Source organism: Hemicordylus capensis, chromosome 9, assembly GCF_027244095.1.
Source record: "Hemicordylus capensis ecotype Gifberg chromosome 9, rHemCap1.1.pri, whole genome shotgun sequence".
Lineage (NCBI taxonomy): Eukaryota > Metazoa > Chordata > Lepidosauria > Squamata > Cordylidae > Hemicordylus > Hemicordylus capensis.
Window position 1 is genome coordinate 13,049,751 of NC_069665.1, and position 27,651 is coordinate 13,077,401.

General features: G+C 45.1%; 1 protein-coding gene across 10 annotated transcripts in view; it reads right to left on the reverse strand.

Moving 5' to 3' along the window:
• Positions 1–27,651, reverse strand: part of LOC128334349 (cadherin-8) — a 374,299-nt gene that overhangs the window by 135,321 nt on the left and 211,327 nt on the right. For all 10 annotated transcript variants that reach the window (XR_008311263.1, XR_008311262.1, XM_053271066.1 and 7 more), the window contains 2 exons: positions 24,297–24,464; positions 4,332–4,519 (listed from right to left, as the gene is read on the reverse strand). Coding sequence is in view for 8 of the 10 variants with exons in the window: in XM_053271066.1 (XP_053127041.1) it covers positions 4,332–4,519; positions 24,297–24,464 (356 nt within the window). In the remaining 2 variants the exon portion in view is untranslated. The remainder of the gene's footprint in view (positions 1–4,331; positions 4,520–24,296; positions 24,465–27,651) is intronic.

Sequence of the window (27,651 nt, forward strand, 5' to 3'; positions counted from 1 at the left end):
TCTCTGTGTAAACAGCCCTGAGCCATTTTTGGAAGGGGGGTATAGAAATCAAATCAATTCAATTCAATTCAATCAATCAATCAATACACTGCACACAGATTGTACATGAACATAATTGTGGATATGGCTTCTGTTGCTGTTCATACTAGGGAATGAAGCCGACGTGCATAAGAGGGGTCGTTTGGATAAGAGACCAAACACCAGAACAAAAGCCAGTGAACATTTAAAATGGTATATTTACTAGACAATCAAAAGCCTGGTACATTACATGTTACAAATGGTTATCACTAGCTGTGGCTTAAAGCATGGATTTTTTCTACTATTACTTATCTATCTGAATTATTTTTCCAATTGGAATGTGATGAGTAAATTAAGGGGGGGGTCAAATTAGCCCTTATACTAGAAGGAGAGATTCAGTTGGGGGATTGTCTAGAGCAGGGATCCTCAACGTTGGTCCCCCAGATGTTCTTGGGTTTCAGCTCCCATAATCCCCAGGCCCAGTGGCCTTTGGCTGGGGATTATGGGAGTTGAAGTCCAAGAACATCTGGGGGCCCAACGTTGAGGATCCCTGGTCTAGAGGGTAAGACTAGGAGGCCATTCTCACAACCAGGCGGGTGGAGTGGTGGAGTGGGCAGTGGGGAAGGCTGCAGAAGCCCGCATTCCCTGCAGACAGTCTCCAAGGACAGTCTGGGTGAGTAGATCACACACCCAGGCAGTCTGCCACTGCCTCGGGGAGCACAGAGACGCAAGAGGCAGGGATACATCATGTTGTCCCGGAACCTGGAAATCCCACGTGAGTGCACACTACATTGTGGGGATCCCCCCAGCGACAGGCAGGTGTCTGTCGGTGCTTCAGCACTGGCTGCAACCAACCAGCACTGGCACACGATCAGGGAAATTTGGCTGCTCACTCCCTCCCTGAATCTCATTTTTACTGGCAGCCAAGACTGGGCTTGGCTTCCTTAGCCCGGTCTGGCTGCTCACAAGAACAGCTTCTAGGGCTGATAAGATTTGGCTTCAAATGGCCACTCAGCTCTGAAACTCATCCAGCGACTTGGGCCCAGTCATGCTCTCTTCGCCTAGCCGACCATGCAGAGTTGCTGTGAGAAGGAAGTGGGAGGCCGAACCACATATATTTCCCTGAGCTCTGTCCAGGGAGAGACAGAAAGGTGACTAGCCATAAATACCCTGCTGGGAGGATCCCAAATAAAATGGCTGCAATATAATTATTTATTTGTTACTGATTTATTTAACGCATCTATGTGCCACCAAACCCAAGCGTCTCATGGCAGTTCCATTATTTATGAGTATCCTCATGCAGAGTGCTGGCAGTTGTTGTGGTTATTCATACAGAACCATCCTTTTGCCCCTGGACTCCAGTTTTAAAAAACGGGCATGCATATGTACTGAAACTCAGGGCACTCCTGATTAACTATCTATGACACAAATAACTCAACGTAACTGGAATGCAGGCAGGTCCACCTCTAAAGGAGCCACCAGAAGATGACAACAGCCTTCACAAATGATAGATAAAGCAACAGGGCATGAAGGCTAGCAGTCATAAGAACACAAGACTAGCCCTGCTGGATCAGGCCCAAGGCCCATCTAGTCCAGCATCCCTTTTTCACACGGTGGCTCACCAGATGCCACTGGGAGCCAACAGGCAGCAGTTGAGGGCATTCAGCATCGTGCAGTGTTTAGAATGTTGGACTAGGACCGAGAAGACCCGAGTTCAAATCCCAATTCAACCATGAAACTCACTGGCCGACTCTGGGCCAGTCGTGTATCTCTCAGCCTAACCTACCTCACAGCGTTGTTGTGAGGATAAAAATAAGCACGTACACCTCTCTCAGCACCTTGGAGGAAGAGTGGGATATAAATCTAGAAAATGAAATGAAACGAAACCGCTCAAACCCCTTCCTTGACACATTGTTTCCTCTGCTGATTGCCACCCTTGCAAGCCCCAAAGCTCTGAACTGGTGAGCTGAATCTCTCCAAAGAGGCTCCATCCCCAGACATCCCCAGGAGCATTTCCTGACAGCAGGCTTTACCGTGAGTTTACTGTAAGGCTTTACTGCAAGTTCAGACTTGACCTCCCAAAAACGATGCAACAAGTGGATTTATTTATTTTTACCTCAGATATAAATTGGGCTACACTCTAAGGCACAATGAAAAAACTGAATCGTGTGTGAAGTGCTCCCTGATAGCTCACATGGACTTCAGGGTATATCTGGCTGAGATGTGAATGCACACCCTCCAAAGTACCAGGCCACAAACTCCCAAGGAGCTGCACAAACTCAATGGAAATCCCCTCTCACGCTAATACTGCCTGCAGTTTATAACTCCCTCAATGCCCACACTCACCTGCCAACAGGGGTGTAGCTAGGGGAGAGGGGGCCCATGTTCACCCCTCCCTCCAAGAGGCCCCTCAGAGTGAGGGAGCTAATGATGAAAATGGGGAGAGGTGGAGCTGGGAGGCCTTCAGGAGCTAGGGGCCCCCACATTCTATGAACCCATTCATTCAATTATAGCTACGCCCCTGCCTGCCAGTCTGGTGAGGACTGCACTATTCATTAGCATCCACCCCTAACAGTAAGGCCCAAAACAGATTCAGTGAGAACTAAGCAAAAAACAACAACAACAAAAACAATCTAGTGAGAACAAACAAAATCCCAATTGGCCCTCACAACTAGCTATTTCCCAGACTGGGTCTCACGATCAGTGAGACCCGGTTTCTTCCAGTGAGCACGGACAGTGGGCTAAGCCTGCTCTCCCCACACAAGAGCACGGAGGGAGTCTTGGGCGGCTGGGGCAGCTGACAACTGCCGGCCCCGTGGTGGAGCCGGTAGGGGCTGGGGAGCTCAGGGGCCACGTGGCCCCCAGAAGCCCCAGTATGCCCTGCATGAGCACGCAGGGCATACTGGGGAGACCCCCGGAGCCGGGAGGCGGCTTTTCGCCTCTCCTCTGGGGGTCTACTCACAAGTAGTCACGGCACGGAGCCATGCCATGGCTACTCATGATCAGAGAGCCTGGTTTTGTGGAGCACTCATTCTGCAAACCTGGGCTAAGAGCAGGAGTACTTGAGCGGGTTAACTGCTCGAGAACCACCGGGCTCGCAGCTGAGCCCGGTGGTTCTTACAATTGGCAAAAATCGGGCTAGGCTCTCTTAGCCCGTTTTTTGCCAATCGTCAGAATAGCCCCCACACCCCACTGAGAACTGGGTGGGCAGGTGAGTGCCGGAATTTGCTGACCACTTACAGCTGGAGGTGGGACCAGCTCATGAAGTAGCTTCCCTACATTCATTGACTGGGTCATTGTGAGTCCAAGGGAAAGAGTTGTGGTCTGCATGGACAAGGTAGTGGAGTGGAATCAGAGATATTAATAGTTTAATGAAATAGATATTATATACAGAGAGGTAGGTGCAGACTGCTTTTCAGGGCTCTTGCTGCTGGCTGTTTGTTAGCCCCGCCTCTGCTCCAGGACTGGAATACAAGTAACTAAAGCCCCATTCAAAAGCTGGCCTGGATCAAGGAATTGATTAACCAAAAACACCACAGTCATGTGTCTTGAGGACAATGCTTGACAAGTCCTGACTTTGAGGCCAGATGTAACTCTAACCCCAACACCACATAGAGTACTGGGAGTGGGGCAGCAGTACATGGTGCTTTACAGCATATTAAAGGAAAGATTTCATGCAAGGGACTCATAATATAAAAACTGGGAAAGAGAGGAAAGCAGGGGGAGAAAATGCAGTAATTTCATGTACAGTAGGGTATTGGAATGAGAAGGTTGTGCCAAAGCGATTCATGGGAAATGTGGGTTTTAGACACCAACTGTCCCTCCTGCTAGGATCCTAAAGAATTCCATTCACTGTGAGCCCAGTGTTAAGAATGGATGGATCTCTGTTTCTGTTATACCCAAACTTCCTTTGATTTCTGTTCTCCTCTCTTCTTCTAAACATCTTCAATCCCACCCCCATCACCAACAGAATATAACTGCATTTAAATATGTATTTTAAAAGGTATTTTCATGCATTTCCTACCAAAAGGATGCAATAATATTTTGCAGGGTATCCATATCAATTTGTATTTCTTGGCAAACATACAGAATATATAGAATTCAAATTTAATGGAATCTGATCTGCTGGTGAATGGGAGGGGCTAGAACCATGTGCTCCATTTCAAATTTTGGATGAGAGGAATTTGATAACATCCCTAAGTGGCTGGTACATTTGGAGACAGAAGATGAAATAACTCCATCCAACCCAACCCCATCCATACTTTTGAGCATCAAGGTCTACAAACACCATCTTTCATGCTGTTGTCATTTACCTGTCTCAGTCTAATAATGCCTTCTTGCGTCTGGGAGTCTGAGGTGATTTCAAAGGTATTCATTCCATCTCCTTCAATAATGTCATAGGATGACTTCGCATTCTCACCAATATCCAGGTCATTTGCTTTAACCCTTCCTATTGGATCACCAATAGCAATGTCTTCTAATACTGTGAAATGATATAGACCTAAAAAGAGAAAGAGTTGGAAACAAAGCAAAACAGCAATTTAAAATGAAATCTGATTACAGTTTATTTTTCTCATGTTCATTTTCCAAATGTGGCTGTTTGAGATGCAAACATTAAACCACAAACCAACAACATAAAAGAGCTGAAAGTACATGAAACAAAACAACAGATCCTAATAATGTAACCAAAAATAACAAAAGCCCACTAAATATATGAATATAAATTATAATGAAAGTGAAACAAGCAAATATTTATAGTGATATGGATGAATCAATGATATCGATGAAATGTAATGACACAACTTCTACAGCAATATATAAAGTAAAATTGTGTCGCCGAGTCAGTGTCAACTCCTGGCGCCCACAGAGCCCTGTGGTTGTCTTTGGTAGAATACAGGAGGGGTTTAGCATTGCCATCTCCTGTGCAGTATGAGATGATGCCTTTCAAGCACCTTCCTAGATTGCTGCTGCCCAATATAGGTGTTTCCCATAGTCTGGGAACATAGCAGTGGAGATTCGAACCAGCAACTCTTGGCTTATATTTTAGCAATATTAGTTAAATTTTAGCTATATTTTAATATATATATTAGTTATATTTTAAGTTACTACGCAAGTTACTTCCCTGCTGCACCATTAGTTGGCTTACAGCAATATATAGATAAGAACAATAGAACAGTATAACAACACAGCAGCTTTCTGGTAATGTTCGCTGTTCTGGTGCACTTTTTCAAATATCCAAAAAGTTCCATTGTCCATGGAAGTAATCTTGTCTTTCTATTTCTATATTGGATGATGAATTCTCAAGGGGAATCCATCAGTCTTTTCCCATTGTATGTCCATTCTGCTGAGCACAGACTTCCATAGAGCACCAGCCTTACACAGTGGCCAGGTTCATACATAATGCAAAACTGTGGTTTAAGAATCATACCATGGTTTGTACTTCCAGACATACAACAGTCAAACTATGGTTTAGAGCTGCTCTTGTTTCTCAGGGCTCAGTTTCATGAATTCATTGCAGCAGCCTCTGGGGGTAGAACCGGGTTTAACTAGGAGGCTTCACAGGTGGGTTTGCTGCTGTGTTGCCCCCAGGGTCGATCCCGATCCCAGTGGTTCCCCAGAGCTGCCAGGCAAACCGCTGGGGAAGCCACCGCTCATCTGGGCAGGTGATCCGCCCACCCAGAGAAGGGTGAGTGATCGTCTGTGAGGAGGGTTGGGCAAACCCACTCTCCCCGCAGACCTTGAAGGAGCTCTTCTCATTGGTCGTGAGAAGATCTCCATTGACTCCTTGATAGTCAATGAATTTCTCCAATAGCATATTGCAAAGACAATTTGGGAGGCATCCAATCCATAAGCACTGCCCCAAAAGAATCTTCAAGATTATCAGTCACACTGATATTACCTTTTTGCAGAGTATTATCAACGTGCAGATACACATTAATGATGTTTTGGGGAGGGGGTAAAAGCCACAAATGAACTGAAATCTTCTACAAACTGCAAATGGACATCATTCTCTACAATATTCAGACATTTAAAACAAAAAACAAAAACAAACCCCAGAGCAATGGAGACCTCCCAATACATTGGTCACCTCTCTCTCTCTGTCAGAAATGAGACCCGGTAATTTGAAACTCCAAATTCTGGGAGAAAATTTGAGAAAGAATAATTTTGGCAGTATCCTTTTAAAAGAGTTTTGATAAAACTGCTAACATTTCTCAGAAAGTTTAATCAGTCCCTAATCCAGAGCCTAGGAAGAATCCTTGGACCAATAAATGGTTTAAATAGGGTTTCCAACAGAGTATTTTACATGACATCTGAGGTTTTTCATTACGTTGGGAAGGAATCAAATTGCTCATTCTAATAACATCATTTTCAGACTTTTTAGTAATGATCTGGAAGCCAGCAAAGCATGGGTAACCTCTGGCTCCTGGACACATCTACAGCTGGCCTAATTATGCATGCCTCCTGGTAATTCACTCATTTCAGCTACTGCTAAGAGGTGAAATTATCAGTTTCAGGACTACTTATCACTGAAACCAATCAGACAAAAACCATGCATACCTGATGAGTCAGATAGTCTTAAATAGAGGCATCAAGGCCTGCTCTTTCAATTTTTCCTTCAGGGCAGAATTTGTTGGTGTCCTGTTAGAACGTAATTGTGGTAACTATTTGAACCTGTGAAAGGTTATAAAGTGTGAATGATTATAAAAGGAATGGTTATAATGTGCTACAGAAGATAAGTTTTAGGGAAGTGTGTTTCGCTCCCATAGCTTACAAATAGAAAGTGGCCATATTCAGGAGCTAAGAGTTTGCTTTCTAAATAAAGAACACTCCATTCTAGCCCTGTTCTGAGCCTGCCCAAAGAAAAGATTTCTCTGCAAGAAATCTCTGGAGCTATTCCCATGATCAGTAGGAAGCGGGATAAGGGAAGCTGATCGTGGGAACCACCAGGCTCGCGGGCAAGCCCAGTGGTTCCAAGGCACCTAGCCTGCCTAATTCCCCCTCCTCTTAAATGAGGTTAATGGAGGAAGTGCTCCATCAACCTCATTTTTTGCTTGTGTGCCACCATGGCGCATGGCGACACATGAGTAGACCCCTGACTGGGAGGCTGCAGTGGTCTCTCCAGAATGCTCCGCGCACTTGCGCAGAGCATCCTGGAACTTCTGAGGATTGTGTGACCCTCGATCCTTGCATCCCCCATCGGCCCTGAGACTGAGTCAGTAGCCATGTGGGTGGCCAGTCTGGCCACCCAGGGCTGCAGGCATGATTGTATGCACGGAGAGCTGGCTAATCATGTGGAGCACCCCTCTCTCTCTTTCTCTTAATAAGTGGCTAGCTCTGGAAGGGGTTTCCATTTCTGAGCAAGGGATGTAGGAAACACGAAAGTTGGCGACTTACTTGAAGAGGAAGAGAAATAATTCAGCAGGAGTGAATCACTAAGATTGGAGAAAGCCCCAAACTGAATACATGAATATGATGCTTAGTAATGGGGCAGAACTGTCTCCCAGTCCCTATGCATTTTGGAAGACACACAGTTACTGATACAGTTCAGCAGGACAGGAAGGGATGAAGTCCAGAATTCATCATTAAAGAGGTCAGGTGTGCATATCAGTACTTAAAAATAAACCCCTCAGGCTTCAGCTGTGAACCCTCTCCTGCCTATTCGTGTCCACAAAGAGTAACTAGTTTGGCGGGACAGAGGTTTTGCTTTAGCCTACTACTAACTACTAGTTAGTTACTAGTAGTTACTAGTTAGTTACTCCTAACTACTATTTAGGAGTCATGGCCGGTTGCAGGGGTTTTATTTGGGACCCTCTCTACACATGAACATCCCTCCAAAAGGCCTTTAAAAATATGCAATAGGGGGGAAAAACCCTTTCAGTTGAAGATATTAAGGTCGTTCACATGAACATAGGAACACAGGGAGCTGCCATATACTGAGTCAGACCATTGGTCCATCTATCTCAGTATTGTCTACACAGACTGGCAGCGGCTTCTCCAAGGCTGCAGGCAGGAGTCGCTCTCAGTCCTATCTTGGAGATGTCAGGGAGCGAACTTGGAACCTTGATGCTCTTCCCAGAGTGGCTCTATCCCTTGAGGGGAATATCTTACAATGCTCATACGTGTAGTCTCCCATTCATATGAAAGCCAGGGCAGACCCTGCTTAGCAAAGGGGACTAGTCATGCTTGCTATCACAAGACCAGATCTCCTCTCATATGGGTAGGGCTGGGCATGTGGAGGAGCAGGATTGGTCAATTGGTCGTGTGAACAACCTTACATTGTTAAGGGCTTGCCACATTCACTCATGCTCCAAAAATGTCCAGAAACTGTGTGTGTTAAGCAGAGGTGCTCTTACCCCTGGACCTTGGGGCCTGTGACCTCCAGAGCCTGGGGGGGCCTCCTGATGCCACCCCATGCCTGCCACTGTCCTCTCCTGCTGTTACCCCGCTGCCCTGTTCCTTTCCATTTTTTCTCCTGCCATGTGCACGGTCAGGGGGTGGGGGGTGAGCCGAGCAGGACTCAGCCTCCCCCATGGTGGCAGCGGCAGGCGCAGTGGCTTGTGGGACCGTCCATCTGGGCCATCCGCACACCTGAGCAGTGGGAGTATGAGAGTCGCAAGCCCGTGCTGTCACGGGTTTGCGACGCTCATATTCCCACTGCACAGGTGCGCTCATGGCTCAGATGATTAGGCCCACAAGCTGCTGCACCCCCTGCTACTGCCACCACCATGAGGGAGGCAACAGTTGATGTGGGCAGTGGCGGGGTGAAAGTGGTGAGCTACATGGCTCCCCATTACAGAGGCCCCCTGGATGGCGCTTTTATTTTTTTAAAAAATGGGGGCCTCATGGTGGTGGAGAGACTTGTGGTGGCGACTGAGGGGCTTCCAAGCCCTTCAGGTCTAGGCACCAAAATTACCTAGGTGTGCCCCTGATGTTAAGGTTGTGGCCTTTATAGGTCTGTAATTTAGGCAGCATAAATATGGTACAGTACCCTACACTAAGGTTAGTTCCAGTTTCAGCACTACCTTGGAGTTAGGTGGCTCACAGTGGCAGAATGGTGGACCCAAGTCCCAGATTTGTCTCTTCACTACACAGATATTGAATCTATGCAGCTGAAACTACTGCTACTACTACTGCTATTAATATACTGCTTTTCAACAGAAGTTCTCAAAGTGATTTACTTAGAAAAATAAAGTAATTAAAATGGTTCCCTGTCCCCAAAGGGATCACAATCTAAAAAGAAAAGTTCACCATCTACGGCTCGCAATTAAAAGGCTCGCCATCTAAAAGGTTGCTGGTAGACACCAGCAACAGCCACTGAAGGGATGCTGTGCTGGGGCTGGATAGGGCCAGTGATCTCTGCTAAATATAAGAGAATCACCACTTTAAAAGGCAGCCCTTTTCCCAGTTAGCAGGGGATCGTGCAACTGAAGCTAGTATTACATGTTAGAAATACTCAACTGGCAATCTGTACCATCCGCATAGAATGATACAGCTGGAAGGGCCTTCAGGGTAGAAGGTCTAACCCACTGCTTGATTGCAAGAGATCAGAAGATAGTTCAGGTCCTTTTGAGTCTTAGCCATCCCCTTGTGAGGGTGATTCTGGCTTCTGGGAAACTGCAGGCTATTCTACACATTCTTCACACATGCTTATTTTTATTTATTAATAAACATATACCTTAACTTTTTCATTTACAAATGTATACCCTACCTTTTTTATACAGAGCAAGTTATGAAAATATCAGTACAATAACAAGAGAAAATCCAAACAACACCCATTAAACAGCAGAAGAAAACATACATGTGGACCTCATCAGAGGTGGTCCCTACACACATGGTCTCACATATCCACAGTAAGGCAATGGAGACATGATCTTGGTATATGCAGGCGCAAGAAGTGTTAAAAATCCACCTAGCAATGGTTCCTTTCCGTTTTGCTCAAAGAAGCCATTTTGTGGCTCTTTAACTCCCCCTCCCCAATTTCCCCCGGGAAATTGGGAGAATATGTAGTTTGTGGGGGCATTTCTGGACACTCGAACACCTGGAGAGCATAACATGGTACTTTATTTCTGCTCTTTATTGCATTTTTTGCCCTTTTTTGCCCTTGTCACGGATCCCACTGTGCTGTTACAATGTGTTACAGTCTGGTCTCAATCTGCCCCATGATCCTAAGCTCCGCTGCTGCCACCAAGTAGGCTCGCCACCCCCACCCCGGCTGGGTCTCTCCAACAGCCCTCCAAACCTCTGTCTTATTCAGGATTAGGTAGGGTGGAAAGGCTTCTAAACATGGGGAAACAGAAAGCAGCAGTGTTCCCTCTAAGAGGGAGTCCCAGATGTTGTTGACTACCGTCCCCAGAATGCCTCGCTGTGGTAGGCTTTGGTTGAGAATGCTGGGAGTTGTGGTCAAGATCATCTGGGATTTTCTGTTAGAGGAAACACTGGACAGCAGCTACACATTTTTTAATTTCAACACATGAAAACTTTACTTCAAACAGTTTCAATTCAAAACAATAGTTATTTGGAAAACTGAGTACAAAAAAAGCAACCAAATGAGTACAAGGCAGGAATAAAATATGAGCAAAATGCATCCAATCTATCTTGCACTAATCCTGGGCCCTCACTCAAATCCTTACCAAGAGTCCTCTTGCACTCACCCTTAGTCAGTGTCTGCTGAAAGCCTGGCTTGTCCTTTGCTCAGCCTCTGGTCTTGCTCTTCATTCTCAGTTGTGGGGGTTCAGCTGCTTTAGGAGTGATTCAGTCTTCCAGAGAGTCACAACTCTCCCAGTGATTTCTCACAGGGGTGTAGCTATAATTGAGCAAAAGGGTTCAAAGAACCCAGGCCCCCAGCTCCTGAAGGCCCCCCAGCTCCATCCTCCCTATTTTCTTCATTGAGGCTATTCTCATGAGGTCAGCCTGGTTCTGCATAGTCATGTACTGCCACGGGAACTGTGTGACTCCCAGCAGCAAACCTTCAAAAAATACCCCTCCCCTTAAAAGCTAACCCTGTTCCTCTGAACGTGAGACGCCACGGTGACTCACAAGGAGATGCCCAACTGGGAGGCTCCAACAAGCCTCCTGGTCTCAGGAGTCTTCCCAAGATGCCCTGCGTACTCTGCAGAGCATCCTGGGACTTCCAGGGGCCAGGTGGTCCCCGATCCCCGCCACCCCTACCGGCTCCATCACGGAGCCAGTAATCATGTGGGCGGCCAATCCAGCTGTCCAGGGATGGCTCCCCACAAACCACCTCAAGGCGCTTCACTTTGCTTGTTTGAAGCACCTCATTATCACCCTCACTGAGGGGCCACCAGAGAGGGGGTGAACAACCCTCTCCCCTAGCTTTGCCCCTAGTTTCTCATCTCTCTTTCCAGCACCAGTTCTGATTCTCTCTCAGACTGTGACTGTGACAGCAACTGTTTCTCTTGAACTCTCTTCAGGTTTCCAACTTGCACTGCACTAACTCCTTCACTTGGATGTTTCAGCTCTGCAACTTGGACTGCACTAAAACTCTGCTGAAGGTAGCCTCCTTATATTCTCTTTTCCCCCTCCATTTTTTCCAAATAAACCAATCAACACAACACAAATTCCCCCCATTTTAACACATCAAATCAAATAAAAAAATCAAATCAAACCAAACCCTCTCTTCCATCCAGAATTAAACCAGTATATTTCTTCTCCCTCCAAAACCAAACTGTAGAATACGACCTATGAACATTTGACCTCTGCTCAACTTTTTAACACAGGGAGTAAGCAAAGCAATTGCAATACAGAAGTCTGGTATACAAAAAGGGAAGGCTCAGTCCTCAATCCTTCACAGCCCTCCAGGAACCTAACCCCACAATTGCCATTGACTTAAGGAGGCGAGTCACATGAGCAGTGTGAGGTGCAGGCAGGCACAGAGTGAGGCCAGCGTTGGCTTGAGTGCTGCCTCTGCTGCACCCCCCCCAACCATGCCCCCGCATCTGATGTCAGATGCAGGGGTGTGGTTTTGCTCCCAAATGGGGGGCTGTGTGGGTCCATTTTAAAGGCAAGGAGAGCTGCTACGGTCTCACTGCAAATGCAGCTCTGGCCGATTTCGCTCCCAAACATGGCCACGTGGCCCCATTTGGGAGAGAAATCACCCCCTGCGTCTGACATCAGATGCAAGAGGTATGTCTGGGGCTGCAAGGCACGGCCCCTAAGGGGTGGCAGCCCAGGTTCTTTGAACCCATTCTACCAATCGCGGCTCCACCCCTGTGTACAGGGAAGGAAAGAGAAAATAGCTGGATGTAAATATTTATGTCAGAAGGGGACGAAACAAATCTGACAGAACTGGTAAATCCTTTTGAGGATCATGCAGTAGTTGATGATGCAAGACTCTTCATTTATTTTGTTTATTGTTAAACGTATATACCCCCTTTCATTAAAACAATCCCAAGGTGGTTTACACAGAATTTAAAAACATGATTGTAAAAATGACACAATTAAAATATTAGGCTGAAAATATAAAACAAATCTGATTAAACATTTAAAACACAAGCATAAAAACATTACAAAATACAACGAGGCAGCAGCAGAGACAATCATATAGAAGCCTGGGTAAAAAGCCACCATTTAACATGCTTTCTAAAAACTGTGATGGAGACCGAGGCGCAAATAGCCACCAGGAGAGCATTCCAGAGTCTGGGTAGCAACAGAGAAGGCCCTGTCCCGTATGCATGACAACCAAGCCTCCCTCATTGTCGGCACCCGGAGCAGAGCCCCCTCAGATGATCTTGTCAAGCAGGCAGCAACCCTTGGGAGCAGGCGGTCCCTCAAGTACTCCGGGCCCAAACCGTTAAGGGATTTAAAGGTCAAAAACAGCACCTTGAATTGGACCCGGAAACGAACTGGTAGCCAGTGCAGCTCTTTCAAAATGGGTGTGATGTGATTCCAGTGGGCAGCTCCAGATAAAACCCTAGCTACCGCATTTTGCACCAGCTGCAGTTTCCGGATATTCTTCAAGGGCAGCCCCACGTAGAGTGTGTTACAGTAATCCAGCCATGAGGTGACTAAGGCGTGGGTAACTGTACCCAGATCTTCCTTCTCGAGAAAGGGACGCAGCTGGCATACTAGCCGAAACCATGCAAAGTTACCCCTGGCCACCGCCTCCACCTGAGCTTCCAAAAGCAGAGCAGGGTCCAGTGGTACCCCCAAGCTGCGTACTTGCTCCTTCAAGGGGAGTGCAACCCCATCCAGAACCAGTAAAATCTCCTTATCCCGGTTGGCTCTTCTACTGACCAACATTACCTCCGTCTTGTCATGAGGTCAGCCAATTTCAGTTTATTAGCCCACTCAATTTCAGTTTATTAGCCCACATTCATCTATAAAGTCATACTCAGTAGGGTATTTACTTAGAATATTAGAAGTAGTAATAGTGTAATCTTTATTACAGTCACAGACCAAAATAGAGCCTTCGAATGCAACTATTTTCTTTGTGTTTTAAATTTTATTTTGGCCTTTGTTTTCTATATTCACTATTGTACAGTCATTCTATCTTGTGTATCCTTCTGTGCCTACTGCATAAAAGTAACAGGCCATGAAACAGAACATCCGTTACTCTATAATTTATTCTTTGTTATGTGCTTTCAAGGATGAAATATAAATAAATATGGGGCTCATTGAAAACCCCTAAAATCCTTTGTAACTAAGTAACAAAACAAAATAATGCATTGTAACAATATTGTTCTGAAACTGAATTATGTGGTCATAATTAATACAAGAATCCACGCATGACACCGATGGCCTGAAACCGTTTAAGCAGACATTTTCTTAATGCAATAAAAAGAGGGTTTAGAAGACATTGCAAAACACTTTCTTGTATTTTGTTACGTAATCCCTGCTAACTGGGCAAAGAGGCACCTCTTTAACATGGTGATTCTCTTTATTTAGCAGGGGGAGAGTAATTGGCCCTATCCACCCCCAGCACAGTACCTCCAGTGACAGTTGCTGGTATCTATCTTATATTTCCTTTTAGATTGTGAGCCCTTTGGAGACAAGGATCCATCTTATTCATTTATTATTTCTCTATGTGAACCACTTTGGAAACTTTTGTTGAAAAGCAGTATATACTGTAATTCTTGCTTATGAGAATCCAGATGACAACAAGGAAATAATGCATCATCTGAACAGGAATGTGGAAGTCAAGCAACTTGGCAACATCACACACTACTTGGGCATTCAAGTACAAAGAGAGAGAGATGGAAGTTTCCTCATCAACCAAGAATAGAAAATTAAACCTGTTGAGACTAGAAGACATGAATCCTACACCAACTCCAATGCAAGTGAACTACATAAAGCAAGAAGATCAAACTGAGCCACTTGTGAAGCATTGGGTAAGTTTCTATACATTAGTATACTCACTAGGCCAGTTATCAGTACAGCAGTTAGATTACTTTGCAGAAAGACTGCATCACCAACAGTCAAGGATTGGAATGCGATTAAGAGACTTGTTAAGTACCTTAAGGGTACTGCACACTTTAAGCTCAAGTTACCAGCTAGCAGTGAACCAAAACTAGAAGCATACATAGATGCAGACTGGGGTGGAGACCTAACAGAAAGGAAATCCACCAGGGGTCACATAATTTTCTATGGAGATGGAGCCATAAGCTGGTCAAGCACCAAGCAAGACATAACAGCATCATCTACCACTGAAGCAGAATATATATCAGCTGCACAGGGCTGTAACAAGATACAGTGGCTGTCAACTACTGAAAGAGCTGAGTATAGATGTATTACAGCCCGTACCAGTGTATGAAGACAACCAAGGCTGCATGCAATTCTCCAAACAAGAAGATGTAAAGAGGAGTTCCAGACATATCAATGTGAAGTACCATGTAGTGAGAAATCTGCAAAAGGATGGACTAATGAAGCTGATCTACTGTCCAACAAATGAAATGCTTGCAGATCTACTCACTAAACCACTAACAAGACCCTGCTTTGAAGAAATGAAAAAGAAAATGAATCTTGTAAACTGAGTCACGAGACAGCAAGAGGGGGTGTTGGAAGTGAAGGTCTCTGCGCTGCCTTATGCCTCAATGACAGAGGGGGACAGATTAGTGAGTCAGAGGGCTAGAGGGGTTTGCAATGCATACTGAGATAGCTCTTTCAATCCTTAGAGGACCCAGCTCCCACATTCTAAAATGGAGATCTCAGCTGCATTATTCAGGTGTGCACTGGATTTGCAGGACCAAATGGAGGTTCTGCTTCTCTGTGGGAAACAGGGCAGGAACTCTTTACCTCCTGAAACCACCCCCAGAAGCTCATGTGAAAGGCCTTATTGTATACAGGAATGTATATGGTATAGCTTAGTTTTAATAAATTTAAGCTTTATATAGCAGTCAGATGTTCTTAAGAATAAACTCTTTGCTGTAAAGTATTGGTATAAAATTTTTTGATGTCCTATGAAGTGCTCCTAAAATTATTTCCAAGATAATTCAGAAGCAGAGAAAGTTCATTGTTCTTCTTTCTAAGGCCCAAAAGAGTCATATTTGTTCAAACTCCAGCCATAAATACACATTTCTGTTCTGCCTGGAAACAATAAACTTGCATAACTCACTAGATGCTATCCGGGTTCATTATAATTTATCGTGAGTGTGTGGTGCATTACATCTTATGAATTTTGATCACCTTAGTGAGGCTCCATTGTAACTATGAACATTCTTTGTTTTCTTTCCCAAGTAAATACTCTTAACAATGTTGTCTTTGTAAATTACACATGTCAGTAATGGAGGGGTGATTGTACCAAGTTGCTGCTGCAGTTAATCTGTCTGCCACAGCTGTTCACTTGATGAATCCACTTCCAAAGGGATAGTAATGTTAGTCTTGAAGGGGCTACAAGCCCCCCCGCCCACTATTTTGCCTCAAGGGTCATAGGAACATAAGAACATAGGAAGCTGCCATATACTGAGTCAGACCATTATTATTATTATTATTATTATTATTGTTGTTGTTGTTATTGTTATTGTTATTGTTATTGTTATTGTTATTGTTATTGTTATTGTTATTATTATTATTACATTTATATCCCGCTCTTCCTCCAAGGAGCCCAGAGCGGTGTACTACATACTTGAGTTTCTCTTTCACAACAACCCTGTGAAGTAGGTTAGGCTGAGAGAGAAGTGACTGGCCCAGAGTCACCCAGCTAGTTTCATGGCTGAATGGGGATTTGAACTCGGGTCTCCCCGGTCCTAGTCCAGCACTCTAACCACTACACCATGCTGGCTCAGTAAGACCATTGGTCTATCTAGCACAGGATTGTCTACACAGACCAGCCGCAGCTTCTCCAAGGTTGCAGGGAGGAATCTCTCTCAGCCCTATCTTGGCGATGCTTCCAGGGAGGGAACTTGGAACCTAGATGCTCTTCCCAGAGCGGCTCCATCCTCTGAGGGAAATATCTTACAGTGCTCACACTTCTATTTATATGCAACCAGGGTGGACCCTGCTTAGTTAAGGGGACAAGTCACATTTGCTACCATAAGACCAGCTTTCCTCTCAGTAGTAGTAGTAGTGCAACAGATGTTGATAAATCCAGATAAATCAGGTGCAACAGATGTTGATAAATCCAGACTGTCAACATCACCCAGTTGCAATATTTTATGTATGTATTACATTTATATCCTGCTCTTCCTCCAAGGAGCCCAGAGTGGTGTACTACATACTTAAGTTTCTCCCCACAACAACCCTGTGAAGTAGGTTAGGCTGAAAGAGAAGTGACTGGCCCAGAGTCACCCAGCAAGTAAATATTTAGGAAGGCTCCTTCTTATTAGGAAAACATGATTAGCTGGCTGTCAGGATTAACGAAATTTTCCACTGCAGTCTTAAACATGGGACATGGTGACACAGGAAGTTGCCTTCTACCAAGTCAGACCATTGGTCTATCTAGCACAGGATTGTCTACACAGACCAGCCGCAGCTTCTCCAAGGTTGCAGGGAGGAATCTCTCTCAGCCCTATCTTGGCGATGCTTCTAGGGAGGGAACTTGGAACCTAGATGCTCTTCCCAGAGCGGCTCCATCCTCTGAGGGAAATATCTTACAGTGCTCACACTTCTATTTATATGCAACCAGGGTGGACCCTGCTTAGTTAAGGGGACAAGTCACATTTGCTACCATAAGACCAGCTTTCCTCTCAGTAGTAGTAGTAGTGCAACAGATGTTGATAAATCCAGATAAATCAGGTGCAACAGATGTTGATAAATCCAGACTGTCAACATCACCCAGTTGCAATATTTTATGTATGTATTACATTTATATCCTGCTCTTCCTCCAAGGAGCCCAGAGTGGTGTACTACATACTTAAGTTTCTCCCCACAACAACCCTGTGAAGTAGGTTAGGCTGAAAGAGAAGTGACTGGCCCAGAGTCACCCAGCAAGTAAATATTTAGGAAGGCTCCTTCTTATTAGGAAAACATGATTAGCTGGCTGTCAGGATTAATGAAATTTTCCACTGCAGTCTTAAACATGGGACATGGTGACACAGGAAGTTGCCTTCTACCAAGTCAGACCATTGGTCTATCTAGCTCAGTATTGTCTGCACAGACTGGCAGCGGCTTCTCCAAGGTTGCAGGCAGGAGTCTTTCTCAGCCCTAGCTTTTAAATGCCAGGGAGGGAACTTGGAACCTTCTGCATGCAAAGATTCAGGTGGGCAGACCCTGCTTAGCAAAGTGGGGCAATGCATGCTTGCTACCAAAAGATGGCTGACCTACTGTGCAACACTACATGTTCATTGCAACATAATGGTCATGTAGCTGTGCAAGTGTGCTCTTGTGCAAGCACAAAAAATGTGCAAATGCTACTATGGATACTTATATACCACTCTTCAACCAAAGTTCTCAGAGCAGTTTACATAGAAAAATAACTACATAAATAAGATGCCCCCCGCCCGGCCACAAAGGATTCACAATCTAGAAAGACATGTAAGGCAGACACCAGCAACAGCCACTGGAGGGATGCTGTTCTGGGGCTGGAGAAGGCCAGTTGCTCTCCCTCTGCTAAATGTAAGAGAATCACCAGTTAGCTGAGTTGTGCGACAGTATGGACTTTTGGAAATAATGGCCATGCTGTTGCACAATTCTGTTTGTGCAATTTTTGCACTTGCACAGGAATTATGTTATGATGCACATGTTATATTGTGATTCAGTATGTGATGTTTTTAATATCTCAATATATCTTTATTTGTTTTTTTAACTCAACCTCCTGTCTTCAGATGAGCCCCTGGTGGCGCAGTGGTAAAACTGCCGCCCTGTAACCAGAAGGTTACAAGTTCGATCCTGACCAGGGGCTCAAGGTTGACACAGCCTTCCATCCTTCCGAGGTCGGTAAAATGAGTACCCAGAATGTTGGGGGCAATATGCTAAATCATTGTAAACCGTTTAGAGAGCTCCGGCTATAAAGCGGTATATAAATGTAAGTGCTATTGCTATTGCTATTCAGATAGTCTTTTGGGTGTAAGCTTCTTTCCCACCAGAGCATACTTTGCTGTGTGAGGGATTTAATGCTTCTCCTCACACCCCTCAACCATGCGCACATGCAGAAAATCAGTGGATATCCCCCCTATCTCTCACACACAGGAAGATGCCTCTTCCAAGATGGTTATTGCCATCTGGAGGTTTAATGAGTACTTGTGTTAACATAATTTTTAAAATGTAAAAATCGGCTGCCTGATTAATCAGGGGCATATTTTAGCTAATCAAAATGTTTTTCATGTATTAATCTAACTGATTAACCAGTTCAACTTGCAGATGGTGTGATCGCAACTTTCCAGCCCTCAGCCCAAATTAGGACGGTTTGTAGTAGCATGGTGAACACGTCACCATCTTGCTGAGTGGGGTGAATCAACCAGGCAAGCAGTTCATTTTGAATTCAGTGCTCATCACTTTGCCAGTCTCTTGTCATGCTAAACTAACATTCACACAGATGTGCTGGTCTATGATTTAAAACTGCCACATGGAGACATTACTGTACGTGGCAGCAATATGAACAAAGCAAGCCATTTAAGTGCCGGGCTGAATAACATAACTCCACATATACGGTGTAGGGATGTGCAGAACTGGTTTGATCATGAACTAGACTGCCACGAACTGGGTCGGTTCGAGTGGTTCGACAGTGAACTGCTTCGAACTGGTTTGAGCGGTTTCGCAAACCAACCGGCCCAACTCATTAGTTCAAATGAACAGGTTCGCATACCCATGGTTCGGGCCAAATTCGGTTCGAATTCGAACCAAACTGCACCCAACGGACCATGCACACCCCTAATTTAACATGCTATAGGACATTGAGGACATAATCTATGACAATTGCCAGATGGACCAATTTAAAGCTTTTATACATGACAACATTAATGTATAGAAAAATCATGAATGGAAGCTTGAGGAAGAAACTACAAACTGGTCCTAACGAGCAAACATAGATTATATTCCAATTAATCATTCCATTATTATTAAGCCTTGGCCTTTATGTGCACTAATGCTACCAGTCAGAACCAGCTGAATGTGTGATTCTTTCTTCCCTAGCACTGGGATCAAATGCAAGTTTATTTCAGAGAATTGGGGGAAACCCTCTGACAAGAGCATAACTATCTGTGATGCAATTACAGGATCTTGAGTAGCTGATGACAGTGGATCTTAAGTTTCAGATTTAGAACTACTATGCACAGTGCATCTTCAAAGCAATGTCTCTCTGCATTATGGAGATACAGATCATCCAAGAAGTCTCATCTATAGATTTTTGCATCATTAAGGAACCTGTCGCCTTATATTGGATTCTGCTGTTGTACAAACCCATATAACACAATCTGATGTACGTAGAAGCATAGTGCTAGCATTTCATCACATAATATAATGAGAGAGAGAAATGGTTTCAAATACATGGTAAAGAAATGTGAAACATGTCTGTTTATATCTGCAGATATGTTCACCTTTTCACACATTACCATGTATGGTATATCTGGCGCTGAGATACTTCCATCACAACCTTTTGTTGCAATGAAAGTCTGACTGTGTGATGTGCATTGAATGTGCATTATTATCTGCAATTGGTTTCCCTGGCTGACACATTCAGTCTTTTTTTCTTTTTCGCCTCTCAAAGGTCTGATGATAATATGCTTGAATTCTAAGGAGGCAATGGATTCTCTGAACTAGTGTTTGGAATCAATAATAGGCTGGATGAAGGCTACTGAAATTTAATCCAGATAAGATTGAGTTTTTAATGGGGGTCAGGTCAATCAATCTTAGTTTTGATTTTGGATGGGGACAAACGGAAGGTTCAGGAATCATTGTGAGATGCCAGATGACATCTGTGGTCAGATTCAGTCCAGCAGTTGGGGGTGGGGGCGGCATTTTTCAGTTTTGTGGAAAATACACTGACTATATTAGATGTGTGAGCACTGTAAGATATTCTCCTCAGGACAGCCCTGCTCAATTCAGGCCCCCCAACTGTTTTTGGATGATAAGTCCCATAATCCCCAGCCACAGTGGCCAATAGCCAGGAATAATGAGAATTGTAGGCCAACATCTGCAGCAGGGCCAAAGTTGAGCAGCCCTGCCTTAGGAGATGGGGCTATTCTGGGATGAGCACCTGCATGTTAGGAGAGGAGAGCTGGTCTTGTGGTAGCAAGCATGACTTGTCCCCTTAGCTAAGCAGGGTCTGTGCTGGTTGCATATGAATGGGAGACTAGAAGTGCGAGCACCGTATGATATTCCCCTTAAGGGATGGAGCTGCTCTAGGAAGAGCAGAAGGTTTCACATTCCCTCCCTGGCTTCTCCAAGATAGGGCTGAGAGAGATTCCTGCCTGCAACTTTGGAGAAGGTGATGCCAGTCTGTGAAGACAATAATGAGCTAGATAGACCTATGGCCTGACTCAGTATATAGCAGCTTCCTATGTTCCTATGCTTGCCGGTACAGAAGGTTCCAAGTTCCCTCCCTGGCAGCCATTCCAAGATAGGGCTGAGAAAGACTCCTGCCTGCAACCTGGTAGAAGCCGCTGCCAGTCTGTGTAGGCAATACTGAGCTAGATGGTCTAATGGTCTGACTCAGAATAAAGAAGCTTCCTATGTTCCTGTGTTCTAATTAGGGTTGAGCAAAAATCTCCCAGTTTTTCTGCCCCACTTACAGATAGCACAATGGGGGCATTTCAGGTTTTTGAGGACAAAAGGGGGTGAAAGGGAGCATTTATTTTAGCAGTTGGATGCCTTTAAACGTAAAGATAGTTTAGTCGAGTAGGTGTCGACTCCTGCTGACCACAGAGCCCTGTGGTTGTCTTTGGCAGAATACAGAAGGGGGGTTGCCATTGCTTTCTCCCACGCAGTATGAGATGATGCTTTTCAGCATCTTCCTATATCACTGCAGTCCGATATAGGTGTTTCCCTTAGTCTGGGAAAGATACCCGTCAGGATTCGAACCGGCAACCTCTGGCTTGCCAGTCAAGTCATTTTCCCACTGCGCCATTAGGTGGCTTTCTTTACTCACTGTAAAATATTCCATGACATTTGTTAGTGTCATTCTAACAATCGTTTTCATGCACCAGCTGCAGCCTGCCATAGTTGTTAGCCACAAGAGCCCTCAGAACTATGTTAGGTCATGATGACATGTCAACAGCACACCTGCCCTGGTGTCACTGCAGCACATCCAAATTTGCTGTCGGGGCATACTTTAAATCGCCCCTCTATACATGCTGCAAAGCCCTTCTGAAACAGAGTTTCACCCCTGCTAACTGAGCAAAGAGACATCTTTTAAAGTGGTGATTCTCTTATTTAGCGGGGGGGGGGGAGAAACTAGCCCTATCCAACCCCAGCACAGCACCCCTCCAGTGGCTCTTACTGGTATCTGCCTTGTGCTTCTTTGTGGATTGTGAGCCCTTTGGGGACCATCTTTTGATGTATTATTTATTTTTCTATGTAAACCGCTTTGTGAATTTTGTTGAAGAGCAAAGTTCCAGAAGAGTAAAAGTTCCAGGTTTTGAAAAACACTGCCAGATTCTGCAGTGACCTCAGGATGGATGTGTTCTTTGTGCATCCCCACCCTAACACCACAATTTGGCAGACCGGCCCATGGTGTGTCTCAAAAGGGAATTGTGGGACAACAAGGTGGCAGCTGCCAACCAATAGGAGCAGCTCTGCCAGCACAAAACGCTTGGCAGCAGAATAGGCTAGGAAGCAGTTCTTCCCCAATCCCCATTACTTCATGAAACTGCCTCCTAGCAAATCAGAGCAGTCTCGATGATAACATCTCACAGCTGATGTGAGGGGATGAAACATTACCCTCACAAATTTAGCTATGTGATGATATCTGAGGCCAACTCAGAGTGAAGGCACTGCTTTGCGTCCCACACTGGTAGTAAGGCTCTTCTCATGAGCAGCCAAGACCGCCTAGGGCAGCTAAGCCTGGGTTTAGTTGCCTGTGGGACCTGGTGGGAGCCGACTGGCTCCTGGCAGCGCCTTGGCGGCAAACCTGCCTCAGAAGCCCACCTATTAAGAGAGGTTAAAGGAGCTCCCTTAACCCCATTTAACTGATCATGAGTCAATGCTGTCTGCTTTCTGCCGGCGTCAAAACACTGATGGGTGCCTGCCCATCTCTGGGGGGATCCCCACAATGCACTGGCATGGTTCATTGTGGGATTTCTGGGGGCCGGGATGATGCATCCCGGCCCCCGCACCTCCACTCTGCCAGGGGCAGCAGCAGAATGTCTGGGCAGGGGCAGAGCTAACATTGGGCGAATGGGTTCAAAGAACCCAGGCCGCGCCCAATCAGGGGCCGCACTTTGCGGCCCCAACACGACCCCCGCGCCTGACATCAGATGCGGAGGTGCTAGTTTAGCTCCTGATCAGGGGCCGTGTGGCCCCTTCGAGAGCTAAAAAAAAAAGCTTGGCGCTGCATTTGCAAAAGCAGCGGCAGCCTTAGTTTAGCTCCCGAAGGGGCTGCGCGGCCACTTCGGGAGTTAAACTCCAACTACTGAACAGAGCCTCAAGGCTCCGTTCTGGAGCCAGACACACACACCCCGCATGTGATGTCTTGGGGCAGGGTCAACGGGGCGGCCACCGGCGGTCCCGCTCCACCACTGTGTCTGAGTGCACAATCCAGACACCCAGCAACAACAGGATGATCATCTGTGGGGGTCGTAAGCTTTCCAAGGTTTCTTCCCCAACTGCCCGGCTGCCCTCATGCTTGATTGTGAGAAAGGCCCGATTGTGTCATGCTAAAAAGGGGAGAAATAGCAGTGAGCAGCAGCAGCACAAACGGTTGGTGAAAATGTGGGTGGAGGAGTTAGTGGAAACTTTCAACCCCTTCAAAAGAATTGGCTCAGCCCTACTAAAATATGTACATCAATATAAAACTGCGGCCAATACATGATCAGTGACATGATCAGTGAGGGAAATGAGGCTACTGCCAACACCTGTGAGTTAATTGGGGGTTACAGAGTGGAAGAAAACTGCCACAAAACACCAAAAATCATACAACAGCTGTGGAGTGAGGTCAGGAGATATGGATAATTTTGTGTGAATAACCCGAGGTACTTCGGTTTTATTTAAATTTTTATTTCTAAGTTAAATTATTATTACTTATTTATTTAAAGGGGTTAAAAAAACCCCCCAGGAGTAACACATTTTTCCAGTGAAGAGTACCTTCCTGGCTTGCCACTCTTAATTTAAACAAACAAACAAAAAGGACAGCAAGATAAACTAGCATCGTAGATGGTTTCATTAGGAAACTCTATCTGAAAATGCCTATTTAAAATAAGATCAACCCCGTTTATAATTCCTTCCCCCTGCCCTTTGATGCAGGCTACAAACAGCTCAGCAGGATGCTAAACCATTTTAACCGAACCCAGCAAGACATACACTGGAACCATAGCCATAAATATGGATTTTGAATTAAAGATCAACAATTAACTAGAACTATACTTATTCACTTTTATTTCTTCCTCTCATCTCCAATTAGTCATTGCTTTCTTTCTTTTATCAGCAACACATGTCTTTTTAGAGGCTGTGGAACCCATCTGCTCGCAGGCATCACAACAATCAAAAGTAGCATCAAAAACGGAAAAAACAGCACCGCAAATTCAAAAAGAACGGGGGGACGCACAAGTGACAGGATGGGAAGAGAAAAGATGGGGTACAAAAAATGTGCAAAATATTGTTTCTAGAGCGCCTTGCTGGCAATCAATTGCATTTCTGCATGTTTCTGTAAGAAATCAAACCAACTGAGAGGCATTTCGTCCATGTGTAATGCACATCCCACAAGGGAAGCATGCGCCAGGAATGCCACTTACTTTGCGCAAACTTTGGAGGGTTGTCATTGACATCGGTGAGAGTAATTGTCACAGTTGTGGTCCCTGACAATCCGCCCATGTGTCCACCCATATCTTTTGCTTGGATGACAACAAAGTATTCCTCTTTGGCTTCTCGGTCCATGTTGGAAAGAGCCGTTTTAATAATCGCTGGAAGAAAAGGAAGAGGAAACAAACAACAGAGATGAGGGTCAGATCTATAAACAGTGGCCAATAACAAGCAAATAAGACCGCTGTTTCCTTCAAAGCAGCAAATATCCTTATTCTGCTTTCAGCTCAAACAGGAAGATTTCTCGCAGGAAGCCTTCCCTAAACTCATTCATAACAACAATTACAAATCTCATGGCAAATCATACCTATTTCTGAAAGAGACAGACACGTTATGATAATTATCGATAGACAACTGGAACACCTGTGGGCAAGTGGGAGGTACCAGGAGACTCGGGGTAACTGGCAGAAATGTTGGTTTCACAAAAACCGGAAGAAAAAAATGAAGGGGGCTCCAAGCCCCCAAAATGGGCCTAGTGTACCTCATAGGAACATAGGAAGTTGCCATACACTGAGTCAGACCATTGGTCCATCTAGCTCAGTATTGTCTACACGGACTGGCATCATCTTCTCCAAGGTTGCAGGCAGGAATCTCTCTCAGCCCTAGCTTGGAGATGCCAGGGAGGGAACTTGGGACCTTCTGCTCTTCCCAGAGTGGCTCCATCCTGATATTCCATCAGGGGAATATCTTACAGTGCTCATACTTCTAGTCTCCCATTCATATGCAACCAGGGCAGACCCTGCTTAGCTAAGGGGTCAAGTCATGCTTGCTACCACAAGACCAGCTCTCCTCTCAATGGAGCAGAATGTTGCAGATGCATAGGACAGTTAACAGACAACCAGAAGAGGAGCTAATGGAACTCTGTAGTGAGGAGGGCGAAGGAAAGCTTGAACAAGAAGAATAGAAAATATCTCAGCTTGAAGAATACTCCCTCAAGAGTCATAACTCCTTCTACTCAGAAGGTGTCTAAAACTTTCACCATGCTCAGGCATGGGCTCAGTTAACACATGCACACCCTGGATATATGGCAACAATATGTTGCTGTGGGTCCATATTTGTGTTTATAAAATAGGAAGTTCAGGGCAAATGGCCAGGGAAACACACCACACGTTTCAGATGGTCTGGATGATATTTCTTCCCCAAAACTGGCCCACCTGGAACAGGCCTTCAGAATGACCTTTTCTACTAGGAGAGAAGAGCTGATCTTGTGGTAGCAAGCATGACCTTTCCCCTTAGCTAAGCAGGGTCCACCCTGGTTGCATATGAATGGGGGACTTGGTGTGTGAGCACTGTAAGATATTTCCTTCATGGGATGGAGCCACTCTGGGAAGAGCATCTAGGTTCCAAGTTCCTTCCCTGGCATCTCCAAGCTAAGGCTGAGAGAGATTCCTGCCTGCAACCTTGGAGAAGCCAATGCCAGTCTGTGTAGACAATACTGAATGAGATGGACCTATGGTTTGACTCAGTATATGGCAGCTTCCTATGTACTCTCCGGGCCAACTCAGATTATGCTTCCTTCCCCAATAGGCCAATTCCCCAAACATGTCCATCCTGATGTTTCTCCTGGATGCCCTTCTAGCATGTCCTTTTGTTATAGTTGTGTTTCTCTTAACTGCCCATGCTGCTGCGTGCATGTAAACACCATTGATGGAGCTGCTTCCTAAAGTTGTACAAAGGCAACTGCGCAACAGAACAGTACTGACTGGAAATAATTAGCACTGCAGCCTGTTGTGCAACAGCAACAACAACTACCACTGTTTACATACTGTTCGTCAAGCAAAGTTCTCAAAGCAGTTTACACAGGAGGAAACACTGTCCAGACCATCCTTCTTGGCCACTCCCACAAAAACTCCTCAAACACTCTCACAAGAACTGCTCACAAACGGAGTCCTTTTAAAATATATATCCACACATTTTTATTGATTGTTTTTGAAGTACAAAATAAGGACATCTAAATATTTACAACACATCTTACAGCGCCCACCCCCACCAACATGAGAGCCAGCATGGTGTAGTAGTTAGAGTGTTGGAGTAGGACCGGGGAGACCTGAGTTCAAATCCCCATTCAGCCATGAAACTCAATGTGTGATTCTGGGCCAGCCATGTATCTCTCAGCCTGACCTAACTCACAGTGTTGTTGTGAGGGTACACATAATCTGGGCTCCTTGGAGGAAGCGCGGGATAGAAATGAAATAAATAAATATACACGTTTTTAAAACAACACATTAATACTTGTAAGAAATGAATGTCAGCCTTCCTTCCTCCCTCCCCACCCTAAAAGAAAAAGAGGAAGGGTCACTCTGCTCTTACACTGAAAATAGGTTCAGAAGCATCTTCTCATGTGCAATGTTGGATTTTTGAACTCATGCAATATCATCGTTTCCCCTTCTTTGACCTGGAAATTGTGATGAATATCGTGGCTGATATCCTGACTAAGCAAGTGTGGGCACTCCTAAGAGTAGCTCTGCTTGCACATGAGTGTGAATACTTTCTGGAACTTGCTTGGGTGCCAGAAGTGCTCCATTACATCAGAATCACATCACTTGACAGCTAGGGTCAAGGACACCCACACCTGTCAGGATACCAGCCACACAGTCAGGATATCAGCATCGCTTTTAGTTTATTAATGGGGCAGCAGGGAAATAACTTGCCTAGTGAGCAACAGGTTGCCGGTTCGAATCTCCACTGGTATGTTTCTCAGAATATGGGGGAAACATCTATACTGGGTGGCAGCGATATAGGAAGGTGCTGAAAGGCTGATCTCACACTGCGTGGGAGAAGGCAATGGTAAGCCGCTCCTGTATTCTATCAAAGAGAACTACATGGCTCTTTGGTCTCCAGGAGTCAACACCGATTTGAGGGCACAACTTTAGTTCATTTCAGAGGAAATCCATTCTCCACACTAACTGGATTTTTGGATTTTAATGGGGAAAATATGGGGAATATGGGGAAAACACCAGAATATGAGGAAAACACCTATATCGGGCAGCAGCAACACAGGAAGATGCTGAAAGGCGTCATCTCACACTGTGCAGGAGGCGGCAATGGTAAACCTCTCCTGTATTCTACCAGACAACTACAGGGCTCTGTGGTCACCAGGAGTTGACACCAATTCGAGGGCACCACTTTAGTTCATTTCAGAGGAAATCCATTCTCCACACTAACTTTTTGGATTTTATGTATTTTGACTAGTTTTTCTTAGTTTTTATGCCTGTGTACTATTCTCTGCTAACTTTTGTGTAAATTGTTTTATTGGATTTATTCAATGTGTTTTGCTATGTTCTGATT